This window comes from Cavia porcellus, unplaced genomic scaffold (assembly GCF_034190915.1).
Source record: "Cavia porcellus strain 051 isolate PalLab524CR breed Dunkin Hartley unplaced genomic scaffold, mCavPor4.1 scaffold_29, whole genome shotgun sequence".
NCBI lineage: Eukaryota > Metazoa > Chordata > Mammalia > Rodentia > Caviidae > Cavia > Cavia porcellus.
The window spans coordinates 26384331-26409547 of record NW_026947512.1 but is presented as its reverse complement, the minus strand read 5'-3'; the positions used below and the strand labels follow the sequence as shown (position 1 = coordinate 26409547).

General features: G+C 30.0%; 1 protein-coding gene across 2 annotated transcripts in view; it reads right to left on the bottom strand.

Annotated features, from left to right (window-relative positions):
• The window catches only part of Dennd1b (DENN domain containing 1B), a 239276-nt gene that overhangs the window by 132137 nt on the left and 81922 nt on the right, over positions 1–25217 (bottom strand). Inside the window, exons 4-10 of one of the 2 annotated variants that reach the window (XM_063239912.1) lie at positions 23953–24002; positions 21959–22078; positions 7512–7581; positions 6732–6812; positions 3346–3405; positions 1972–2025; positions 106–216 (exon numbers count right to left, since the gene is read on the bottom strand). In XM_063239912.1, coding sequence (XP_063095982.1) covers positions 106–216; positions 1972–2025; positions 3346–3405; positions 6732–6812; positions 7512–7581; positions 21959–22078; positions 23953–24002 — 546 coding nt within the window. The remainder of the gene's footprint in view (positions 1–105; positions 217–1971; positions 2026–3345; positions 3406–6731; positions 6813–7511; positions 7582–21958; positions 22079–23952; positions 24003–25217) is intronic. The other variant, XM_063239913.1, reaches the window with a different exon arrangement.

The following is a 25217-nucleotide window of genomic DNA, read 5'->3' as shown; positions in this document are numbered from 1 at the left end:
TTGTCTTACAAGTACACATACCACATTTCTAAATTTGCAAAGGCTTTTAGGTCTTTTTGTGAAACACTCAATACATGCTACTTAACAGTACTGTGAAGTACTTACAGTGCTTAATTTGCTAGAGGTAATTATGATGCGCCTCTCATGTAGCATACTGGCATACAGTTGCAGCATATTGTTCACATCCACAGCAACAAAATATTCCGTGAGATTTCTCTGGATAAGTGAAAAATGTGTAAGTTATAGCTCATGGTGAATACAAAGAAAAACATTTTATTCAGTTACCAGGAGTTCAAAGGTGGAATTCATTAAAATAATTAAATTTAACTTTCTTCTGCTGCCACACAAAGCATACAATATTCTACTATTCTTTGAAGCATAACCCTATTACTCACAACCCTATTTCTCAACGGGTGATCAGAAAACCAAATATTTCCCTGTCTTCCCCACTCAAAACACACCAAGTATTTGAAAAGAAGCTGATTTCCTAGGCCCCAGTCTAAACATTCTGTGTTACTATCTTCTGAGAATGGTCCCACGAATCTGATTTTTAAACAAATTGTACTATTGCTGGTTGTTATACACAGATGTTTGACAGAATCTACTGCAGAAGAAAACACATTTGAGTCTTTTCATATTTGCTATTCACTTTACAGTTAAAACTATTGTTTCTTACTGTGTACTATGCACAAGACAGCCATACGATGAGCAGAGTTAGATGCAGACTTCGCTTGTTTATTAAAGAAAATCCTTATTTATATCCCACATCAAGCTTGCTTTATACCACTGCACCCAAATATAATATGATGATATTCTAAATTGGCTCCTTACCACTCAAAAAGGGGTAATTTTTAGATGAAGATTTTTCAACACAGAATAGTTCTTTATGTATACAACCTTGCTTTCTTTTTTCCCTAAACAGGACTTCTTGCAAAATAAAATATGTCAACACAATACAAAAATTTGTATTCTCAAAATGGGCATGGTGGCACCTGCCCCCAATCCCACCACTCTGTGAGGCTAAGGAAAAATGATCACAAGTTTGAGCCTACCCTGAGCAATTTAGTGAGACCCTGTTTAAAATTCAAATTTTAAAAAGGGCTAGTATATTTTCTGTGGTTGTAAATACCTCTGTAAAATACTCAAAGCAAAGTCCTCTTTTAATGTGACATTTTTAAATGAAGTGACCAGTTATTTGTTAGTAAATGTAAGGAAACGTTAAGTAGAGCAAGCAGAAGGAAGTAAAATTGACTTTGCATCAGCTACTGAAGTGAAGGGCCACTAAGTTAAGAGACGGGTAACGGTTCTTAAGGAAAACCCAACAGAAAGTACCTTGCCCCTAGCACACAGGACTCAAGACTTGCAGCTGTATTAGGGGCCTCGAAAGCTCTGATGGTCTGTTTCAGGTTCATATTTACAGTGACTCAATGAAAGTCTTTTGATAGCAGCTGACTGAAAGACCTTTTTCATAGGGTTTCATAGAATTCATCTGTACTACTTAAAGTTTTTATCTGATAGTCTTGATTAGATATTAGAAAATTTATGCTTGCCTTCTTGGTCTCCACGGGTTACTCATGTATGTTTAGAAAGCAAATACTCAGGAGGTTTGCAAAACTATTTAGAAAAACAATAAATAGTAGGTTATCTGGAAATATTTTTTCCTACTGATTTTTCCTTACTTTCAATTGAATCTCAGGCCCTAACTGAATATATATGACCTTACATAACTATTCCAAATGACAGAAATATATTTTTCTCACATCATTTTTCTTATCAACAACAGCTATTAAGAAAGGTATGACGGAGTAGAGGAAAAAAGATAACACTATTATTCTTTATCTCATTTTTTTCTTACAAACACAATTACAATGTATTTCATTTCTCTACACAGAAATTTATAAACAGTAAGATTAAAACAAATAAAATGTGTAATGTAAGTAGAATAATAAAACTAAAAATCAGAAAACTTACACTCTCAGGTATTGTTGGGAGTCCAGTTACATCAGGGGCGATGAAGTAAGAATGCTAATCAGTAGAAATAAATCATAAAGGAAAAGAATGAAAAATTTGATATTATATTTAATTTAGGTTAAAATAAAAATATATTGCCTAAATTAATAAATTTTAGGGACACTCAGGATTTGTTGAATTTGAGACACTCTTGCATGAGATAGCAGGTTTATTGGAATAATACCCTTCTCATATAAAAGTTATTGGTTAAAATGCTTTACTTTAAAATAAGAGAGAAATAGAATAATAATCCTGGTGAAAGCTTCAAGGCAAAAAAAAAGAAGAGTATATTACCAAATCAGATAGACTGATAGATAATAAAACTTTACTATTTTGTAAAGCATAGAAATAGTTCTCGCATGTCATTTGTTCTTAACAGATATTAAGCAAGGTATAATCGAGTAGAGAAAAAAGATATATATGTGTATAGTGATAAACATACACATATGTTTATTATTAAAACATACATAGTTTAGGTAAAACTGAAAAAATAAAGCATGCTAACCCAAAAATACACTAAAATCTATTGTTTACTGAGTTTTTATCACAAATCATAGCAAATTCTGTAAATAACAGTACATTATTTAGAAGACAGCAATAAGCCTAATTTATAGAAGTTTAAAACTCTGGTACTCATCTTGAATTATAATTCTCATACATACACTATACAAATCCTAACTTTTACACTGTATGAGCAATAAAATTCATTGAAATATTTATATAAAAATACACTATGTACATTTACTCATTTTTCTCATGTTTATAAGTTTTATCATCCAAATCAAAGTACAACTTAATCAACAAACATGGTTTATTTTCTGTTCATATTACAAAATTATTTAATATCTTAGTCACATCAGGATAGAATTAAAAATTATAGCTGGAAAGAAGCTATCAAGCCAAAATGTGAGCACAAATTCAACTAGTCAGAAGAAAGTTAATTTATACAGTCAGAATGCATCATTTTCCAATTTGGAAAAACAATATGAGGTAAGTCACAAGAAAATCTTGTGACCAAAATTAACAGGAATGTCACGCTATGAATGCGATTAAGATAACTACTCATAGATTTAGTCTCTATTAACCACCTTTGTGGTTTGATAGCACTGTATTTCATAAATCTATATTTATAAGATCATTAAAAGATAGTATAAACAGAAAATATATACCAAGTGATTAATTTTTGAGTCAATTTCTAACTTCTCAAGGGAAGACTTCTTTAAAAATGACTTCTCAAGAGTCTCTTGAGAAGTCATTTTTAAAGACTTAGAGAAAGAAATAATGATTGTTCCCCTTTAATACTGATTTTTAGAGGCCAATGTCCTTTTAACTCACCGATATTAGTGAGAGCTGATCTTTCAGAATTTGCTCACTGGCAATAAATATCTCTTGATTCTTATAATATATAAGAGAAAAATGAATATTTTACATTCAAGGGGAAGCTTTCATAAAAATTTTCTGTGTGTTTGAGACAAATGCATGCAGCTACATTACTCACTGAATAACAATTGTTCTAAACGCTGATTTGCTAGTTTCATGCTATAAAAAAACCTAAAGAAATTATTTTAAGTTCATCAAGTAGAGAATGCGGAAGATATATAATGCTTCTGAAATACTGCTTTTTAAACATGGTTTAACACATTAACTTTTATAAAATCTCTCATATTCTTATGACCACTACCTACTTGCAGGCACAAAAATTTCCACCGATTTTAATCTGACAATGAAAAAGCAAAATCTGTCCTACTAGATAAACATAAACATTCTAGAACAAAATTGGTTCTCATTTGGACCAGAATACTTGGCCCATAACATTATCTGTTGTTGAAAACAAACAAAATTATTAATGAACTTTATATAAAGGCAAACAGTTGCTTTTACCAGTATGTAAGATAACATAGTCTGAGAACAAGTGTCTAAGATTTAAAAACTCGGAAGCCTAGCTTTCAAACCAATACTTCAGCATCACCACCATCAGGGAAATAATCAAAACCACAATGTGTTATCATTTCAACCTAGTTAATATGGTTATTATAAAAAATAATAAGTGTTAAGGAGGATGTAGAAAAATGGAAACTGTCATACAATGTTGGTGGGAATATAAGGGTATTACAGTCATTACCGAAAACATTACAGAGGTTATGCAAAAAACTAAAATTGTAATTGCTATTTAATCCAGCATTCCCATCACTAGACCTACGTAGAGGAAGAGAAATCAGTGTACCTACAATTCCATGTTCACTGCAACACTATTCACAACAGCCAAGATATGAAACCAATCTAAGGGCTTCTCAAAAGTTACATGGATTTTTGAAGTCGGGGTACATGTGCATAACTGAACACTACTCAGCCATTAAAAAATGAAATTCTGTAATCTGAGGCAATACAGATGAAAATTAAATAAAAGAAAAATTGTATGCATTTATCTTAGTTACTTTTCTTGTTATTAGGAGAAAATTCCCAGCATCCAAAATTAAAAAGGGAAGAGGTTTATTTAGCTCACATTTTATAGAGGTTTCAGTACATAATCTGCTGGCTTCAAGGCAGGGTGGTTTTATAGAGAGCAATTCATGGTGGACAGAAGATAGCAAAAACAACAAGCAAGAGAAAAAAGAGACAAACCTCTTCCTGTGCTTTGTATTGTATGAAAGCTACCCACCCTGGAGCACATGTAGTGCTCACAGTCTTAATCCTAGCCAGAAACAAAATGACAAACATCTGATTTCACTCATAGACAGATCTAAAAACTTGATCTCATGAAAGCAGAGACATCAAGTATAATCACCTTCATGCATCATTATACAATGGATACATGTATCCTACTACATCCGATAAATATGAGTAATTATTATATGTCAGTTTAAAAGGAGATAAAATAAATGTCAAAAAACATTCTTTATTAATATTATACAATAGCTGCCTTCATTGTCTTAGCAGCTGTACTATTTTCCTTAGCTATTTAACAAACTGTTACGATCACTTAACAAATGTAATACTTTCAAAGAAAGGTGACTTAGTTTTTTGTTTTGTTTTGTTTTAGAAAAGCCAAAGCTTTTCTTTGTTCTCCACTGTTCTGCTGCATTAGCACTAATACTGCATTCTTTTGGCATTTATGCTCTATGAATTTCTCCTCATTCTTTTACTAATTTCCTTTTTTTTCCTTAATGTTTGATTGTGCAACATCATCTATTCTTCAACTGCTATAACTTACATCTGCTGATAATTCCCAAATTGGTGTTTAAAAAGTACAGGTTATCTTGAGCTTTCACCTCACTAATCTCCAAACTACCACTAAACATTTCCACTTTAGCAGTATACAACGAAAAAGAGTATAGACATAAGGCACCAGGGGTGAAGGGGAGAACATTTTAAGCTTTGTGGGATCCATTGAGCCAATTCTAAAGTCAGACAGTTTATACAGTTTTAGTGCAAAAGGAAAGTATGATGTTAATTCTAGACGCTGAGAGAACACTGAGACCAGAATAATGAACTTAGAAAAAAAAAATAGACCCAAAAAACTGAATAAAGCTAAGAAGTGGATAGTGCTAATAGTCTGGCCAATCATGTAGATGAATATTACATAATAACTTTTTAGCTGGGGAGTTTAAATAGTTTAAGGCAGTCTGATCTGGCAATCTTTTGAGGAAAGGAATGAAAGACAAGACTGTAAGAAAAACTTGAAAATATCACACACCTAAAATTAGGGTGTGATAGTAGGAATTTTAAAAACTGAGTAAGGTAAGAGAGTATTATTATTAAATGAAACTAGAGGACAAAATTTAGCAAGAAGAAAGTTATTATTAAAAATAATTTAAAAATGACAGTTTCCTTATTTTGAAAAATTCAAAACCTTGGGGCTGGGGATTTAGCTCAGTGGCATAAGCACCTGCCTTGCAAGCAGGCGGTCGTGAGTTCGATCCCCGGTACCAATAAAAATGAAAAAGGCAAAAAAAGAAAAAAGAAAAATTCAAAACCTTAATTATATATCTTTCAAGTTATTTATTCTTGCAATATTTCTTATATCATTAAGTTTTTTCTTTATTGAACAAGTTTAGTATTATTTTGGAAAAAATCAATAAAATATGTTAATTCTATTTGACATACCAAATTATTGGAGACCATTAGTGAAAACATTCGTAACTTATTTTCACAAAATCTGAATATTTACAAAACTGAATGTACTTTTAGATTCAGATGGCCCAGTTCACTGAATATATTTATTATTAATAACAAAAACCTATGTCCTATTAGGCTTTCTGTTTTTGACAACTTCATTCATATTTCCAGGATTTTGTGATCACATTAGAAGATGTACTGAAGTATGGGGAAAAAGAATTCTAAAGCCAGAATTTTCATTAAGCACTGCTTTTGCTTTAGGAGAGGTAGCGTGTGTGTGTGTGTGTGTGTGTGTATTCCTTCACTATGCATGGACTACAAAGAAAAATTAATGTTCCTCACAATCAAAATGTTCTTACAGATTTTGTTATTTTCAATTCATAATAAAACTGTTAATTTTGCAACTTAACAGCTACCAAAATACATAATTATTAATATATCAAATTTGACAGTACTACATGTCAAAGCCTTAATAATATTACTAACACTAGTAATATCACTCTCTTTTTTTGGAAATGTGACTTTGCAAATGATTTCTATAAAGTGTATGTGCTCTTAAGTGAAAAATTATTATGACTCCAAAAACAAAGTGGTTAAGTACTTACCATACTCAAATTGACAGAAGTGTTTGCTTTTGGTACTGGGTGGTTATAGAGTGATTTGAGAGTTTCATTCAAATCATTTTCCTTGAATAAATAAAAGCATATTCAATGAATAAAATATATACCAAGAAAACAATAAAAAATACCTTTGTACATTGCTAGTATAAACATAAAATGCTACAGGCACTATAGAAAATGGCAGGGCAGTTTCTCAAAATGAATGATACATAACATTATTGTGCTACCTAGCACTTATATTTGTAGATATACTAAAAAAACCTAATAACTAGAAGTGATATTTGTACAGCCATCTTCCATAAAAGCACTGTTCACTCATATGTAGTCAAAAAGATGTAACCTAAGTATCTTTTGACAGATGAATAAATGTATAAATATAGTAAGATATGATCAAAAATTAAAAAGGAAATTCTAACATATCCTATCATATGAAAATCTTGCAGGCATTTTGATAAGTAAAATAAAACATTTATATAAAAACCCTGGGTGATTCCACTCATATGAGATATATAGATTCTTACAGGTACACAGTACAATAGTGGCTGCCAAAGAAGAGGAGGAGGAGGAAGAGGAGAAAAAAGAAACGGGTTATTGTTTAATAGGTAGAGTTTCATCTCAAATGGAAAAATTCTAGAGATGGGTGGTATTGATGGTTGCAGAACAATGTCAATGTACTTACTGACAAAAAAATACACTTAAAATGGTAAAGTTTATGTTATGCATATTTTAACACTAGAAGAACAAGAGAGAAATAGCATAGCTTACCAATTCCTTAGCCAAATAGTCTGCCAGAGTATTTAGAAGCTTGTAGTATACTTCAAACCATGGCAGATAACTGTAAAAAAAATTTTAAGTGAAACTGTAAATTGTATAAAAACTGTAAATTGAAATTTAGAATCAAGAAACAAGCAGAGAAAATGAGTTTACTTTGGTTCAAAGTGGTTGATCCAGGAAAATAATTTTTTCAAAAAACTGTATTCTCTCTTCAGATACAACTTGAGTTTCGGAAAAATTTTATTTATTATCTATTTTCAGTTCCATAAAAAAGGATCAAAATTCAAGTTATAAGAGTTGTTCATTACATACTTTTACTTTATTATAGAGAATTTAAAAATATTTAATGCTATTTCATAGTTATAACTAGAAGCATTCATAAAATGAAATGTAATTCATTTTTAATTTTAATTAATTTAAATTTTAATTAATTTAATTTATTACATTAAAACTAATTTTAATTAAACTAATTTTAATTCATTTAATTTATTACATTAAAACTAATTTTAAAAGCTTTTAAATCAATATATGGGGCTGGGAATTTAGCTCAGCGGCATAAGCGCCTGCCTGGCAAACTGTAGGCTGTGAGTTCAATCCCCAGTACCAAAAAACAAAGCAAAACAAAATTTAAAAATACACACACACATATATATATATATATATATATATATATATATACATATATATATATATACATATATATATATACACATACACACAAATTACAGTAATATATAATTTGATTACAAGTATATATGTATGCTTACAATCTAATAAGACTTCAATGTTACTGAGTAATTCTATCTTGTGATACTACCATTATACAGGTTATCTGTCATGACTTATCCACTTTGCAGCACAAAACTGTATTTCTTTGCAAATATACTCCATTGTGCATATCATACTATAGTTATATATTTAATCTAGCCTTCAGAAGTTATATTTAAATAGGATGGTAAATCTCAAACATCAACATAATATCAGAAAGTCTATTTTAAAATGTGTAAAAAATAGTAGAATATATCATACACAGGTCCAAATTTGCCATAATGAATATGATATTTATGCATATCTAAAGTGTACCAATAAGTTTAATTTTTTAAAAAGTATAAAAACTGTAAATTGGTCTTAGACAAACCCATTTAATTCATCCCACATCAAAGCATTTCTTTTATTTTTAAGAGAATAAAGCCAACCAAAACAAAACTGTGAAAGTGATACAGCATCTAAAAACAAGATAATAGAAAATCAATAATGGCTGCCATACTGCCTCTGGTTATCTTCAAAATAGCTCTCCATACTATTTTAAGAAAGCTAAATAGTAAATCTAAACTTTGCTTGTATAAAATAAAATATATATTCCTTATTTAAAAATTGAAACTGATTTAAATTCTGCCCAAAACTTTCAATTTAATGCTTATTAAAATCAATAATCTCTGTACAGAAAAGTAGAAACTCACAATATACCTCACTGTTGTTAATTATCAATTAAAAACATATTCTTCTCTCCAAACCATTAGTATAGTAAGCTATTTTAAGAGACCACATTATACTTTTGCTGTATAATTGCTTACAGTTAATACTATGTGCATAAAACAAAGATTTTAAAAATTAATGAATAACAAAGAGCATTCTTTCAGAAATCTGTCACATAATTTTAGCGATTAATTATGCTTTTTCAATTAGCAACAACCTAAAGTCATAAAAAAAGAGAAGAATGGCTAGATAAGCTACAGTATTTTGACTATGCAGGATAAGATAGAAGTCTTTAAAATAATAATTACAGACACAAATAATGTTTAAAATGCCCATAATATTTAATCTTATTTACCGAACTGTGGTCAAACTTAATGAATTGAATATATGCACTTATTTCCATAGCCTCTAGAAGTAGCACCCAATGACAGGATATGAATATAAAAGGGCACAGACTAGTAAGTGCGGAGGATACAGAAAGAAATAACAACATGGGTATATGATTTTATAAAGAAAGTGAGTAAAGAGAATGATAACGGACAGCAGGATAGAAGAAATCAAAATCTACATGTGAACATAAAGAAAACTGAGCAACTAATACGCAACCTACACAAATGTGAAACACTAATTTGTAAATTTCTCTTCAAAAACAAAATCATTACAAGTTGTTATTTTATTTTTGTAAATTTACGACCACACATTCAGTGTTTCCAATTCAATCTGGTACCTGATTCTTAAATACAAATTATTCCAACCACTAGAAGTATGAAGAAATGCAGGCACACCTTAATGTATATAATAAACAAACATGAAAGTAGATGATAAATCAGGAGAAACTTTTCCTTAATATTTGTAGGACCTCTGAATAAAGAGCAGGATATTACTAAACAAAACTAATTTTTAAAAAGGAAAAACAGTTACTAGAGAACAAGTAAGGACTCTCACAAATTTTAAAGTTGCTGCTGGTTGTAGTAACATACAACCACAATTCCAACTCTGGGAGGCTAAGACAGCAGCGCTAAAAATTTTTGGCTACTCTGTACAATGTAGTGAATTCAAGTCCAGTATGGACTACATAGCAAGACTATCCTACCCCCCCAAAAAAAAGCTGAAAACAAATTAAATCAATAGAAAAGTAGAAAATAATGTTAAAACATCAGAGCATCATCTCCATACCACGTAGTTGACTAATTGTATTTTTCCCTACTGAGGGAAGAGGAGAAGAGAGGGAGACAGATGGATAGAGACAGAGAGAAAAAGAAAGACAGAAGCAGACACAGAGAGACAAAGAGGTAAGTTTCTTTCTTAAAAATTTTTCTTGAAATAACTTCAAAATCTAGACAGTAGCCTCCTGAATGAAAGAGCAACTGAATAGTACAATGAATTGAGTTAAACCAAAGTCATCACCATGAAATTCCAGAACAGGGGATAGAAAAGTGCCTAGGAATTTCCAAAGAGACAAAACAGGTAACATGCAAAGTTCAAAATGCCACTAAATCTCTCAAAAGCAACACAGGAAGTTAGAAGATAAATGTCTTCAAAATACAGAGGTTAACTTCTTTGCACCAAAAATTGTCAGAACAGTGTGAAGACATACTATTAAGTATTCTCAGTCATTAAAGACCTCAAAAATTCGCCTCCTAAACCACCATAAGGATTATCACAACAAAATTAGGGACACTAAGAAAAAGAACAATGTAGGAGAAAAGAAATTTATGACCATGGAAAAATAGTCCAAAGATGAGTTTCAAAAAGGCCTAGAGATCAAGCAGTCCAGATTGCAGTAAGAATAAAAGCTTCCCGGGAAAATTCAACAGGATGTTTACAACTAGTATGTTGACAGTTTTGCATGGTACTCTAGATAATTTTGGATAGAGTTGTGAAAAACTGTGAAAGCTTTTAAAGAATCTGAAAACCAGAAATGAATATTGATAGTCTCAATTTTCATATTTAGGTTATTCAAATCTTTTAAATCCTAGTTTTTAAATAGTTATTCTGCTATAATCTTCATTTATAAAAAAGTCAATAATTCTTAAAATTACTAATACCACTTCTTCACTTATGAAAAAAATCAGTAATTCTTAAAATTACTACTACTACTTTTTCAATTAGCATTTCAACAGTATAAATTACCACATCATAGTTTCTGTACTCATTTGAATTCTAAACACAATTTTCATGCACATGCCCTTCCACCAGGACACATTATAGTTCACATTCATTTCATACTCACATTATGAATTTTATCAGCCTGAAAACAATTGGTATTTCAAAAAAACTTCAATGTGTCATGTAGTTCAGGCCTATATACATATGTAAATTGAGATACAATCTAAAAGGAACATACTGGTCTGTTCCTATCCTGCTTTCAGAAGCCCTAGAAAAAGTGAACTTTACTGTTTTTAGATGATTTTAGATGATTTAGATGATTTAGATGTTTTTAGATGATTTAGATTTAGTGCATTTCTTACACTGTCACTTTCACCCTATTTAATGTAAAACCAAATTTAACTATGATTCTTCCCTAGTCCACTATAAAAATAAAATATACAAAACATAATTATAGGTCACCACAATGTGAGATAATATTTTTCTCTCTAGGATAAACTCACTAATGATCATTTAAGTTTGGATTTTCTCACTTAATATTATATTTTTCATTGGTTATATTCTTTCAATTTCCTTCAAACTGTGAATATAAATTAGAAACCAATTTTTCATTAGATACCTGCTTTACCCACAGAAAAATAACTTAGTTGGATTATTTATTCATGTTTTATTAATGACAAATGAATAAATAATGTTTAAAGTATCCACACTTAGATTACTTTAAAATATCTTAAAGTTCTCATATGTGCTAGGCATATGGTATCTATAGAATTATTACTATTGTAAGAATCAACAATACTAACCTTTACTGAATTTCATCCTGGTATCAGACTATGTCCCATCTGTATATAAAACTATCACTGTTTAAAATCAAGTTTCACCTTTATGGGATATTTTCAACACTCATATCTAAGGCCAAAATACACTTTACATGTATTTGGAGATTATAACTTGCTAATTAGTTATATGCCCATCTGGAGGATAGAAGACAGATTAATAATTATAGAATGTTATATATTAAAATAATTGAATGTAGAGAGAGTAAAACTTCTTAGCACAAACTATATGTGTAAACAGTATGATGTGTACTTAGTAAGTGTTACTTATATGGATTTTTACTTTGATGTGTATTTAACTAAACTAAGATAAAGCCATTTAAGAAGTATGGAATTTAATATGGTGAACATGTAAATTTTTAAGTTATTATAACAAAAGACACATTGACATTAATCACCTTCAAAAATACTTTCCCTCGCCTGTATATTCCATTGTTCTTACCACTTTATGAAGCAGTAATGAAAAATGTTCTTTCATGAGTGTCTTTAGTTGTGCTATCATGGCTGCCTCAGTGGACTGAAGTGATTCAAAACTTTTACATTTCATTTGTAATTCCAGTATGTGGGAGATGGAGGCAGGAGGCTTGCTATGAATTCAAGACCAACCCGGGCTATTGAGTTCAAGGCTAGCCCATAGTACAAAGCAAAACCTGTCTTAAAAAACAGAAAACAAAACTCAGAAAAAAAGGAAGAAAAAATTTAAAAAAAAAAAACTTTTAACTTTCATGAGTAATTTGACTTTTTGACTTTGTGGAAGAGGCAGTCACCCAGTACTAGATCCAGTAAATAAGGTGGATGAGGACAGATCATTATGTTTTTATCAGCCTGCCTTTTCATTGGGTGGCACTCAACAGAGGCATTCACATCTTGTAAAGACAATCACGAAAGAAGACTTCCTGAACTGGTCCAGAAAGTGCCTAAGATTGAAGGGATAAATGGATTCCAACTGAGGGAAAGTATCTTGCAGAGAACCACCATCAAGTGTCTTTTACTATTATCTTTTTTTAATTTAAACATTCACCATATATTTTGGTCACAGCTCATATTTTTTGTCATAGGCTATCGAATGGTAAATTTGGAATTAAAATTCTTTTTTTTTTTTTTTTTTTTTTTTTGGTCTTTTTCGTTTTTATCGGTACCAGGGATGGAACTCACGACTGCCTGCTTGCAAGGCAGGCGCTTATGCCACTGAGCTAAATCCCCAGCCCTGGAATTAAAATTCTTATCAGCCTGATTGAGTAATACATGCTCAGTATTTCACTGCAGACAGCCTATCCCCCAATGTAGGCATCCATATTTAAAATATTCAGTCTTTAAATAAATATATCCAATGACTGGATATTTTTCAGACACTTGAACTCAGTAAGATTCATTCTGCTTTAATTCTAAAACAGCTTAGTTACAATATGTACCTACTGAGGCAAACTATAAATTCCTAAATTAGTTTAATGTTAAGAAGATTACTTTTATGTTTTCTAAATTATTTTAGTTTAGATGGGTAAATTTCTCTAATCTGTGTAATTAGATCCTTTCCTCTAACAATTTGGTACATCCAATTCGAGGTTTTGGTATTACTTTGGGTCATTAATGTGGTTACAGAATTTTGGCAATGATTTAACCTGAAACATGGTAGAAAATGCCTTCTAAAATAATACAAATCCAATAGAAGACTAAATATGACATTTAAACTCAATCAGAAGACCCGGAATTGCATAATCCAAATAACATTCTTCTCTACATTTTTTTTTGAAATAGTGACATTCAAATGTCTGCTGTAGCACCCTGTGATACACTACTAAGCACTATCACCATAAAGAACAAAGTATAGTCACATACACCATGCTCTTTGTGAATACATTCTGGTTCTTAATGATAACTAGCTCCCTGTAAAGAATAAATTATCAGTCACACTTTTTAATGGAAATATCACTTATGTCAAACTGGAACTAATCTTTAACCTAGCTATGTACCTAGTAATGTCAAGAGAGAAAAGACACTTCTGTTGCAAACAGGCAAGCATACAGAGCTCAGAGGATGCTACCTGCAGGCTGCAGTTACCAGTCCAAAGTCATATCTTGTGAAGTCAACAGTTTTGTGGTTATACTTGTTGTTTAATTGAGTAAGTTCTCAATTAAACATCAAGTAATTTACTTTGAAAATCTATTTTGTTTCATTAAATTTTTTTTTAAATTGCAACACAAGTCACAAATTTTTCTCTGTACAATTAATACAGTTGAGAAGTGGCATCTATCTTTGGATGTTCATAGGTTACTCAGATCACTACACTTTAGCCCAATTTGAGTGACCTACCTGTCCCTTGAAGGTAACTGAATTTACACTGAAACAAAGCAATTGCTCAACAGGGAATCCTATGGCTCATTTTCTTTCCTGATAGGAAAATTGTCCAGGATATAAAAAGGAGCACAATTTCAAAACTTTATCTAGATACCATTTTACATTTAAAGCCAAAATATGTAGCAAAATAACATTCTTTTTAAAAAAGAGAACTATGACCAAACCTTTAGATACAAATATAAAACACATACCATTAAATATTATAAGTTTACTGTATCCAAGGAAGAAATGCTATTCCTATGTCATTTTTCCTGATTTCTGTAATTTTCAAACAGTATATGCTCAAAGAAATTTTTAACTCTCATAAAACCTCTTTAATTATCAATAAGCTAAAGTGTTTTTCAGGCAATCTTACACACAATCAAAGATGTGATGTGCAAAATCTTTTTTTTTTTAGTATATATTTGGAATACGGAATAAGGCGAATCATTTTGATATACTAGAATATGCACACAGTGTATTTTGACTACTTTCCCTTTATGCTCTACCCTGTTTTTTCCTGCCTTCACAGTTCCTTTCCCCATCACTAAAATCTATTTTCTGGTTTCCACTTATTTCTCATTTTTGAAAATCTGTTTGTATTACAAACAAACACAAAAATATCATAAAGTTAAAAACAAATACTCCATATAGCAAAGATTGAATATATTTGCTTAAATATTTAAAAACAGAAACATAATTTCTTTAACAAAAAATAAAGATGAATATCACAGTATTCCAAACAAAAAGGTGAAATACATACATTAGGACAATTATTTTAAAACAAAAAGTTGATTTGTAAAATTATTTTCTTAATTTAATATTAAGACAGGCAAAATACAGAGATAGGCATAAACAGAGACACAGATACAGAAACATAGATTATATAAAAGCATGAGCCCATTTTGTGACATAAGAAGACTTCCCACACTTGTACTTCCACTATAAACCTGATAAAACTTTTACATTCAAAAGTCAAAGGTTAAATAAAGAAAAGGAAATGTTTTTTGTCAAATAGTCAGGTAACCACTAACAGCCTGAGTGATCAGCAGGAACCTAACTTACACTAATCAAATAAAACCAAGGAAACTGCTTTTCCGTAGAAAAACCTCTAATGTCTAGAGGCTGTCTGGAAAATTGACACTAAATGTGTAAAATTGAAACATTCTGCTGCTAAAGGATTTGCCCAAAGGAAGAGTATGTAAGCTTGAAGTTTGGTATGAGTTAAAGGGAGCAAAGAGAACTACAAAGGCTCAAACATAAATCAGTCTTCCTTATTAGAGTATTTCATTTTGAACCCTTGGCAACAATTTTATAGTTGTAAAATTATGTTAATCAAATTAAAAACAAAAGGTATTTCTTGCATTTTGCTAGCATATGTACGAAATTCCATATACAAATGATAAATTTAAATCAGTAATATCTCAGGATATTTCTGAAATCATATTAAACTACCACAGACATTTTAGAGAAAAAAACTAAAGCATGTAACAGTGGCTCAAAATTAAGTATTAACTGTTATATTACATAGAAGTAATTTTTTCTTTTAGAGAATAAACAAAATGAATAAAAATCAAACATAGACTAACATCCAAATATTGTAATAGCAAAAATTAAGAGAAAAAGATACCTGTTTTTTACAGCATTCTGTACAAATTACCTCATTTAGAACTAGAATATATATCCAAATTATTTTAAACCTCATAACAGCATGGTCTAGGAGAAAGGTGGCTTTAATGACTTACATACAAATTTCCAACTTAAAATACAAGGAATACTTTTAAAATATTTTATACAAGTTATTTAGCAGAGAACTTGATTATAGTATACAAAAATGAAATGATCTTGCTATTAATTTACTGCCATCATTGTATCATTAATGTATTTAACCTCAGTACCTACCCAGTATTCAAAATTCAACCAACAGTTAACTTTTGCTTGTTTTTAAAAAGTGTTCTATCAATTGTACTGTTTTATTTTATAATAAAATATCTTAAAATCTTTTATATTTATCATTTTCATTACTACCTTTAAAAAAAAGAACTTAAAGTATTTTAAACTTCACTATCAACAAAAATTCAAGAGATACTTAAAATATTTTAATTTTTATATCATTGAAACCCAAATCCACACATTAGAAAGTAACTCTATAAATGGGAAGATTTGACAAAAGAAATATACTTTGTAACAACAGAAAAAATTCAGATTCCAAAACATTTTAGTGACTACGAAAAAATATCATTTTTACCCAAGAATCTTAATTCATTTGCTAATGCACAGTGAATAATCAAACCTGTGTTGTTTCAAAACACATAAAACTAGAATATGCTTCAATATAAATATCCTAATCTTAAACAATAGCTTCACAGACAACATAATAACATTTAATATTCAAAAGTCATAATATATTTAAAACTCTAAGTAAATGATTTAAATTGAAATTAGAAGGAAAAAACTATCTGTGTGACAATGTATGGAAAACCAAAAAGAAAAATTTTAACTATCAGATTAAGCATGTGCAAAAATTTGGGGCATTTATGGAATATAATATAAAAGTCAACTTATGAGATACTTGAAATACCTTTTTGCATAGTTAATCATTTAGTTTGGTATCTCATTGAAAAATTTGCAAATACTCTTAAGTCTTATGGAAGATTACTAAATGAATGCATTCATTATGCATTACAAATAATACAAGGGGCTCTTATTTTGTTTTTTTAACTTATCTGAATCTTCTACAATTTTTAGACATAACAAAATGGCATATTACTTTTGTTATCAGGAAACATGGTTAAAAACATATGTATGACTTGTTGACTCAAGTGTTTTGTTATATTCCTCAATAAATCTTAGCCTTATTAGATACATAAATTCTAAATCCAAAACACTTTTATAAAACACTGCAAATGTTACTCTAAATCTTTGGCAGCCACTAGGAGATACTCAAAAGAGCAGTGAGTGTAGTTGATCTTTCATACACTACTGGAAGCAGTGCAACCTATTACAAAGAAAACTAGGCTATGAATTAAGAAACTTAATTGCCACAAACAACTTATGAATAACATATTAAATATTCCTGCCTTTACCCACTCCTTCCAAAAAAATAACTAATCATCTATCTCAGTTTTATAATGCATATATATTATGTATAATATCACACATCTTTCTTCTGTATCTTAATCCTGCATCCAAGGTATAGTGAATTTAAATGAGTATTGTTAGAAAATAGAGAAGTAGAAACTAAATTTTAGGTAAAGAAGCATTTCTTCAGTCACCTCATAAAGCATTTCTACCATATTGAACGTTTTACACTGAAATTACAAAAAATTCACTAATATCTATCTCCAAGAGTGTCACAGTCACCCCATCAGCAATATTTTTTCTTTAAAAGATTCTTCTTTTACATTGTGGTGCTGAGTTTTGAAAGCACAGGGCAAAATTTTCCTCTCCCTATTCTTAATTCTGCTATATACCCATAATCAAGTTATGTATTTAAAATGCCTATACTGAAACACACTAGTACGATAACTTCCTATCCCACAAACACACTAAATATTGAGTGTTGCATAAGATGTCTGGCTAAATGCCTACTTTTAACATAATCTATAGATATATATTTATAGTTTATTATCTATATAATGATGATACCTCAAAAATTTTGAACTAGAAAAAAACTCATTGAAATGCTTTTTTTCCCACTAAATGGATAGTTAAGTATATAAAATAAAAAATACTGGGAGTATATGTATCCTTCTAAACTGTTTGATAATTACATACTCATTCATTACTTTATAATTATCTGTTATGGATTAGCTACTTATTAAGATATATGCATATACATGTATACAGATATAACTGTCTGAAGAACATATAAACCCATAATGTATTACTTTGAAAAAAACACAAATATAACTTTGAACCAAGAAGCATGAGATTTTAAGAAAGTATGACAAACAATATTAAATTTTCTTTTACAACAGTTTCATTATAGTCTCTTACAGATGATGCATGTATTCACGAGCTTATTTTAAAAAATATTTTCAATTCTGCCCACCTTACTGTGCTCGTTTATTTTACTTTCAGTAAGGCGAGGCATCCTTCATAAACACATAATCTATTTGCATTTTTGTAAGATTTTCAGACAGTCTACTTATTTTTCTATTTTTTTCTTAGTAATTTGGAGGTACTTGTTATATATTACAGCTATTAGCCTCTGTTATAGTGATTGTGAATGTATTTCTATTTGTACTTTAACTTTTCTTATTTGTCACCAAATGAAAGGCTCCATCATCATTATTTGGTAAAACAAAACAACACTAACCCTTCAGACTTCTTGTATTCCATGTCAAGTACATAAAGGCTTTCACTATCACAGTCATTTTTTCCCAGTGTATTTAGATTTTTATCATTTCTTCCAACAGTTTTTTGAGGTTTTGGGGGTTATTTAAGAGGAAAAAAGACACAGAAAAGAAAAACAAAAAAACAAGAGCGACAAACAAACAACAACAAATTCAATACTATAACAGTATAGTTTTACAAAACAAGATGATAGGAATTTGACAATGCTTGTGGTATTATACATTGTTACCTTCAAAAAGGTCGCTTAGATTACAGATATAGACATGTAAAATTGGTCTAACCATATGAATATTAACTGTTTTTAATACAATTAGTTTAGTCATGTTAGCTTTTTATGTATGTAATTACATATATACAAATATACACAGAAATTTACATATTTTTCCTTTTCCTTTCCTTGTTTCTTCCTGTCCCCTATCCCAATTACTTTGCCTCTTTGACCAGTTTCTTACCATTACCCAATATTTACTAGAGATTTTGGATCATATATACTTTTTCAGTTTCTTACACTAGGGAGACAATACAGTATTTACACATGTGAGTTGATTTATTTCATTTATGAATATGATATCAAGTCACATTCATTTACTTATAAAAGTGTCGATGTAATCTTTCTTTATAGCTGAGTAGTACTCCATTGTATAAAAATACGAATTTTTTTTATCCATTCCTTGATTGATGGGCACCTGGGTTGTTTCCAAGATTTGGCTATTACAAATTGTGTTGCTATAAACATGAGTGCACATATATCACTGTTGTATATTGTTTTCAATTTTTCTGGGATCATTTCAACAATTACAACATTCAATCTAACCAAAAACCTAGATGAATAAGCCAAGGCTCAAAACACCAGTATTTCTCTCAACATAGCACTTGTAGAGATTTCTGAAAATTATTTTCCAAGTGATAACACTGATTTCAACTTATAGATATTTACTTACCCATAACAATTCCCAAATAAGTTTCTGAACTCCATTATATTTGAATTTTCTTTTCACCATTAAAACTAAGTAGTTATCTAATTTACAGGTTATTCTCTAAACTAGCTATTCTCTAAAAACACCTTTGCCTGCTGACTTTCAGGATCAACATTGAAACATGTCATTTAAATCTTAAAGCAGAAAAGTATAGAATTTTTTCAATATAAGATTTACTTCCAGGATTTTTCCACAAACTTTGACATTCCTTTTTCTTATCTATCAGAAAATACGACAAAATAAATGATTAAATATAAAATAATTTAAATAAAAGATAAACTAATCGATGTTGATTCTGAAAGATCTTTATTGACATATATAATTTAATGTTTTACTACACCACTGCTATATAGTCACATTTTTTACAAGTAACTATTTCTAATTCAAAGAATACTACAAGATTCATCTGTTCTTTCACACATACAAGTTTTAGAATTAAGATAAAAATATTTTGGTTACTGTAATTGCTTTAGGATCTGACTTCTACAAATTTGTGACAACTAGATTGTTGAAATGGACACTATACCCATCTTGTTAATATTCTGAAGTGATAATAGCTTTCCTAAATGTAAACACTACAAGCACATTTATACAGACTAGTCTGAATATAATTATTTATTATTAACAGGTTCAAAATATTTTAAGAGTTCAAACACTTTTAGATTCTTTAAAATAACAGGAACATACTTTGAAGACTGACATAAGCTACAAAATATACATTCAAATATAGAAAGTTATGTCTGTAATACTTCAATTTACCCTCAAATGCCCAAATATTCAACAGAAACAGTAATACAGACAGAGAAAGAAAGAATACACTGAGGGTGAAAGGGAAAGGAAAGAGAGAAAGATGCCTGCAAACATGAATGTATGTGATGGTGAGTTCATTACACTATTGCAAATTCTCTGCAAATCTGGATTGTTCTAATGAAGGTTTCAAAAATTGGCAAAAGTGACAAAAGAGTACCAATAGCTGTGGTTTTACTTAGGTCAAACCTGTCTGGGGAAGAGTACATGAGGTTATGCTCCTTGTTAAGCTGTACATAGCTTTGAAATTTTAGCATGAGACACAATGATAAAAGGAGCTCTCTCCAACCACTCCCCACAATGCCACTCAATCCTTACTGTACCACCCTGCTCCAAGTTAGAAAAGTCAACAAAGAGTTAAGGGGTATGACTTTTCTGGATAGAACATTGTTTTTAAATACAATTGTTACCAAGATGAAAAAGATGTGCCCTTAAAGAGAAAATAGAGACACATTCATTCTATTACCTAGAAAACAGTTAAGCACTTAGTTCTGATACAAATTGAAAAATTCCCCAGCTCCAATAAATGTTTTGAATTTATTAATGCTTAACTCAATGAATCTCACAAATGCAGCTAAATAGAAAATGAACAAAGAAGACATCTGATTTTATACTGATTTGTTTGTAATATGTTAATTAATTGTTAATTCTTTTTATAAATATTTCTGCAGAATCTAAGTTGACTGATATCCTTGTTATAACAGCATCCAGTCCTATTTTTATAGATTACACTTGGATTCATTGGGACACATTCAGGAACGCTAACCTGTAGTACCCCTTCTTCTCAATAGCCAGCAAATAAATATCAGTTCTGCCAGCAGGAGACAGACTATGTACTACTTACTGAATGAAGCTCCATCACAGAACCTACTGAAACAAAACAAGGGGTAACTATAGAAACTAGCAAGCTCATGACAGAAGTGAAAACCTGCCATTTAATTTTACCTGACTGCTGTCATTTGGGGAGTGCAGACCAGATTCGTAAACATTTCCATTTCTCATTAATGAAATTGAAAATACAGAATTTATACAATACTTCCTAAATACATGAGATTGACAATGTCTTAACGGTTTTAAAACACACAGTAGTCAAACAAACTCTTCTACCTTTCGTCTACATAACAGTTTGTAACCTTTGCCTTAAAGTAGTCATAAATTTGAAAAAATCGAAATTATAAACAGTGACAGAGAGGGGCATCCATTGATTTACTGAAACTTTGGATCATGTTTAACCATACCATTCAAACTTGTGTTTTAATGTTTAATTTGCAAAAATAAATCCACAAAATCTAATCTTGAAAAGACTTCTTTAAAGAAAATTTCACTATATTCCTAACAAATCTTTACAGCCAACTGATTCTGTATATGGAAAGTAAAAATAAAATTACTTTTCAACCTACTTGAAGTTAGACGAAACAAGTTAAAAAATTATAGTAGACTTTTCAATTTTTATTTTTTGGCATCTAAGGAAAGCAAAATACAATAGAAAGATACAGCTCATCTGTTTAGCAGCCAATTTTTTTTAATTACAATTACTCACCTAAGGATGCATAAACAAATTTTGCCTCCTGATGTGAGTCTGCAGAATCCAAATCTCTGTTTACTTTCAATGTCAGTCAGTACAAAGGTAAAGTGCTGTCCAACTTGATTTTGAGACACCCTAAAATATAGCAATATTATGAAAACTTAAGTATGGCATGACAATTTTCTTAAAGAAAAATCCAAAAATACATGTGGTGGTGTTTTCTATAGTTGATGTTCAATTAACTGGTTCCTGAAGTTAGAATTATATTCTATACCTAGACAATGAATATGAAATGAGTAAATTAAATAATGAACCACACATCAAAGTTAGATGTAATACTTTATAGGTTACACAATTCAGCATATATAATTCCTAAGTAGAAAATCAAAAAGAATTTGCCATAGTTTTCAAAAGCCTAAAGTATCATATTTTTACTACATACACTGGAAGAAGCTACACAAACTAAGTCCTCATAATAGCTTCTTTTTTCCCCCAATTATTCTGCTTTCCACAGTTATTAACTGCTTAGATAGCAAACCATGTTTTAGAACCTAATGTCAGCCATTACCATTTCTGTTTAATTGCTTATTCTGTTGACATTCTCACCCAATAGAGTACCATACAAAACACTACTGGTGTTTGTTTCTCAGCATTTGTTGTTACAATTATCAATATATTGAGGATAATATTTTCAAATACAAATATGAATGTGATTTCTACGGAAGAATTACACTGGCTAAGTTATAAAGAATTCTAGCTAACTTGAACTATGTGTCATAGTGTCATAATATGTGTCACATCACAGTACAAAGACAAATATAAATTATTAGATAAAATCAGTAAGTATTTATACACTGGCTATAATTTTGGTATTAGATAACTAAATTTCTGGTTCCTTTTCCCAAACATAATACCAATGACACCTAAAATTTAGTTTTAAAATAGAGTAAGAGATGTAAAGAAGGAAATAAACTACTACCAATGTGCCTATACTACTATTTTTTCAGGAAATATTACATTTCAAATGCTTAATATTTAAAAAATATACTGTTACATGGACAACGTTTTAAAAATTTTAATAAACATCAAATAAATCTTCCAACGACTACTATGCTCCAAGTTTACAATATCCTTTGATAACTTTTCTTCTTTTACTTTATTCTTACTATTAATTTTCAGATAGTAACTTTGAGGATGGGGGAAGAAAACTAATTCTTCAGAAATTAGAAATAAGAAGTATCATCTCAGGAATAGTTATTAGTATCAATTAGCTCATAATAGAAGCTTTTATCTTTAATACAATAACACTTTGCAGTCTCACTAATCCTTATCAAAATATTTCCCTATAATAAATTTTGTTTAAAAAAACTCTTACACCATCCCCTTAAGAAAGCTAATAATATGATATGAAAATCACATGAAAAACAATAACTTATGTATCATTAGACTCAAAGGAATCTATATTCTATTAAATTCCAACTAAATACATGTAGTACATTCAGTATTTGTTTAAAAAAAAATACAAAAATAAGACTTCACAACTGCCACGAAGCCTTCCATAATACTGCATTATTTCTATGAAGCTATTCTTGGGAGACAACTGGCCATGAGTTTTACATCATACAGATGGTCTTTTGAATTAGGATGAAGTGAGGCACCAGGATATATACGTCTAACTTTAAAAGATATTATGTGAAAGTTCAGATCAAGGACATATTTTTCCTGCTAGTTTGTATAACATATACCTGAAGATTAGGGAGAAAAATATAACTTATTTGTAATTCTGCTTTAGGTACTCCTCCATTCTGGGCATGGTGGACAAAGTATTAGCTATTAAAACTGAAAAGGCTTCTTGATTACAAATATCATTTAATTTAACTTGAATCTTTAGCCTTTACTATTTCTCTAGAAACAGTTAAGATTATTTGATTTCTGAAAAACCATATGTAATCATTTTAAAGTGGGCTAAGATAAATTAAAGTTATTATAAGTATTGATTTATACTGTACCTTTCAATGTCAAAGGGAAAGCAGAACTTTGGCACGCTCTGTAGTACTTCCTATAAATGTAAATTAAAAAAAAAACTTTAGAATACTTTTGAAAGATGCAGTTACAACTTTTTAAAGATACTGTCTAGGCAAAATCTTTTTTCTTCAGAAAAATAGTGCAGGTTCCTAGCCTAAAATAATTGATTATTAAAAAGGAATTAAGTTTGTGCTTTGGCAGATTGCACTGACAATGCCACAGAAGCCACAGGAGGGAAGGGCCTGGCCTGAAGGGTATTAACACCCTTCACATCCCCGCTGGGATTCCCTTCAACAAGGCCATATGGATTTTACAAGAAGCCCTGCACCATATGGGTAAGCTATGTCTGCTGCTACTTGTACCACAGACTAGCCATAGGGACTTCTGACAGATCCTGGCTCAAAAATATAAATGTTGTTTCAATTAAAATGCAGGCAGAGAAAAGGGAATGAAGTTGGCAGGAGAATGAATTACTGAGAGGTATAACAAGTCTTCATATCCCACACTCAAATGGTTCCTTTAAAAAAAAAAAAACTTTCAATAGCTAAAAAACATTTATGTTTCCCCCCTTGGTAACAAGTTTTACCTTAAATAACATTTCTAAAGAAATAGTTTTCTAAAAATAAGCCTTTAGATTAAAACATAGCTTCTGTTCTGTGCACTTTTATTTAAAAATTATTTAGTATTAAAATCAATGTTTTAAAACATAGAAAATAAACTGATTTTGCAAACTTCAATAACTTACAGTCATTACAAAAAGTTTAATTTTTTAATAAATAATATGAGTTAACAATTACACCAAAATGTTAGCAATTATTAGGCACTTGTCAAAAAATAGAAAAGGATCCATTTGTTATATCTGAAAAACAACTTAAAATTAATTCTGATTCAAAAAAGCTCAAAGCCCCAGTAGGTCTTATAAGACAAAGCAAAGATGTATGAAAGTGTTTCCTATCAAAAGAAAATCAAGCAAATATATTAATGTAAGAATCCACCCCCCTAGAAAGTTACCTTACTACTATTTCTTTATCAATAAAACATCTTGAAAATCATCCCATCTCTGAATATTTAAATACTATGTATAAATATACTATTTTAAAGTAAAATTTTTAAATTCTTTTAAAATGTATACTGCAATAATATATCAAATAAAAATAAAATATACTAGAATTCTACTATCAATACCTCAGAAAACTTCAAGAGCCTTAACTCTCAAAACAGAAGGAGAAGCAATATATTAAAAAAAGAA